The 1,660-nt window shown below is 31.3% G+C and overlaps 1 protein-coding gene across 1 annotated transcript; it reads right to left on the bottom strand.

Annotated features, from left to right (window-relative positions):
* Positions 1-559: 559 nt before the first annotated feature.
* Tsp_10358 (conserved hypothetical protein) lies at positions 560-1,364 on the bottom strand. The gene is made up of 3 exons (XM_003372748.1): positions 1,323-1,364; positions 1,190-1,238; positions 560-846 (listed from the first exon to the last, which is right to left on the bottom strand). Exons 1-3 carry the CDS (start codon positions 1,362-1,364, stop codon positions 560-562), a joined length of 378 nt encoding a protein of 125 aa, XP_003372796.1.
* Between the last annotated feature and the right edge of the window lie 296 nt (positions 1,365-1,660).

Genomic DNA, 1,660 nt, shown 5'->3' with positions numbered 1-1,660 from the left:
CCGGGTACATAAGGCCGATCCACGATTAGCAGAATTGAAATTTCAAGTTCGTCCACATATTCTTTGTCGAGATACGCTACCGTGAAGTTTACTTGTTATTTGAGTAAACGGGGACTTGTTGTATTTGAAAAGGAGTAAAGTAGTAAAGGTCAATTTTACGATAAATGATTGATTTATCCATGCATTAGATATTTAAAGCATAGAATAAAATTGTAAGAAAAGAGGAATAAAAAAAGTACAGTAATTTGAATGCTTTCATGGCAAGTTTATGCAAATACAGCGGTTGAAGAAGTATGTATGGATGAGGAAATTGAGAAAATGAACTCTGCAAAATATTTGAATAACAATTAGAAAATATTTCCCATACACAATTAAGTGTTCAGTTTCAATTTTGCAATTATCAAATTTGAATTAAAAATAACTTCTGCTCTAAATAATTTAACATTATGAGGTTACTTTAAAGAAGTCAATGCTGTCATTTAAACAAGTTTGAATGCCAAATTGTTTAAACACTTTAAAGCATGAGTTACGTCTTGTATGCCGCGTTCTTTAGTTCTTATCAAAGTTCGAGCTTGATAGTTGCATTAAATTGCGATGTGGAAGGAAGGTACTTTCGCGCTTTTCGTGCTTTCCGCTTTGTGCGTGTTGGTCGCATTTGGGTATATGATTTACAGAGCAGTAAAGTTGGGGAAGAAGGAAAGAAAAAAGAAGATCCAGCAGACAAAGCAAAACGTGAATAAATTCCTTGACTTGCTACCACCACCGGGACAGACGGCGCCGTTGGACAGTGAAATTCTTCAACAAATGCTTGAGCAGTCGTCATGAAAGCTGATTCGATCAGCAGCACTGTTTTTAATAATATTCGCTTTTATAAATAATTTCAATAGAAATGCTGTTCTTTGTTTTAATGTTAAAAATTCTTGAAAATAAAATTTACTATATTTTGTTTTGTTTTCAAATAGATTTAATGAGAATTTTCAAATTTGTAAGCACTGCTATATACATTTTTGCCTTAGAATTAGCAGTTTTTGTGGTTAGGGCTTAAAAATGAAAATCCAGTCGTTGAAACGGCAAGAAATGAGTACAAATTGTTACACAGTTTAATCATTTTTTTGCTAGCGCTGCTTTGATAATATATTTTTGAAATTCAGCTGTTGCCCACAATTCTCTCTTCTGCATAAAATTCAACCTGACGAACACAAACGTTTATCCAAACATTCTTGAATTCCCATATGAATCTTCATTTGTCAAAATAAAATTTCATTTCTCATCAACGAAATTCAATATAAAAGTTGAATTATTGTATTGCATTTTTGAGATACTTTACGTGAAGGTTGTTCGTCTGACGTGATGTATATCAACATTTTTAGTTAACTTGATAATATTGACTACAAATGAATTTAACAATGCCGTCAGATAAAGTTATCTGAGTTAATTATTTATCACGTGAAGGCAACAAAAACTTATGCTCTTTTTTAATTGATGAACAATATTCAGTTATCCACCTGATATCTTTTGAAAGTCTTTAATTTTGAACAATTTTATGGAGGACAGTTTGCTGGCAGTTGTTTTAGATGTTCAGTAATTAGGATAGTTTATTATGAATGAGATTTAATTGATACGTTTTGATATTTTACATTACTGACAATTTTAAATATTT

The sequence above is a fragment of the Trichinella spiralis genome (assembly GCF_000181795.1).
Source record: "Trichinella spiralis strain ISS 195 chromosome Unknown Scfld8, whole genome shotgun sequence".
NCBI lineage: Eukaryota > Metazoa > Nematoda > Enoplea > Trichinellida > Trichinellidae > Trichinella > Trichinella spiralis.
The sequence above is the reverse complement of the archived record's forward strand: the minus strand, read 5'-3'. Positions and strand labels throughout refer to the sequence as shown.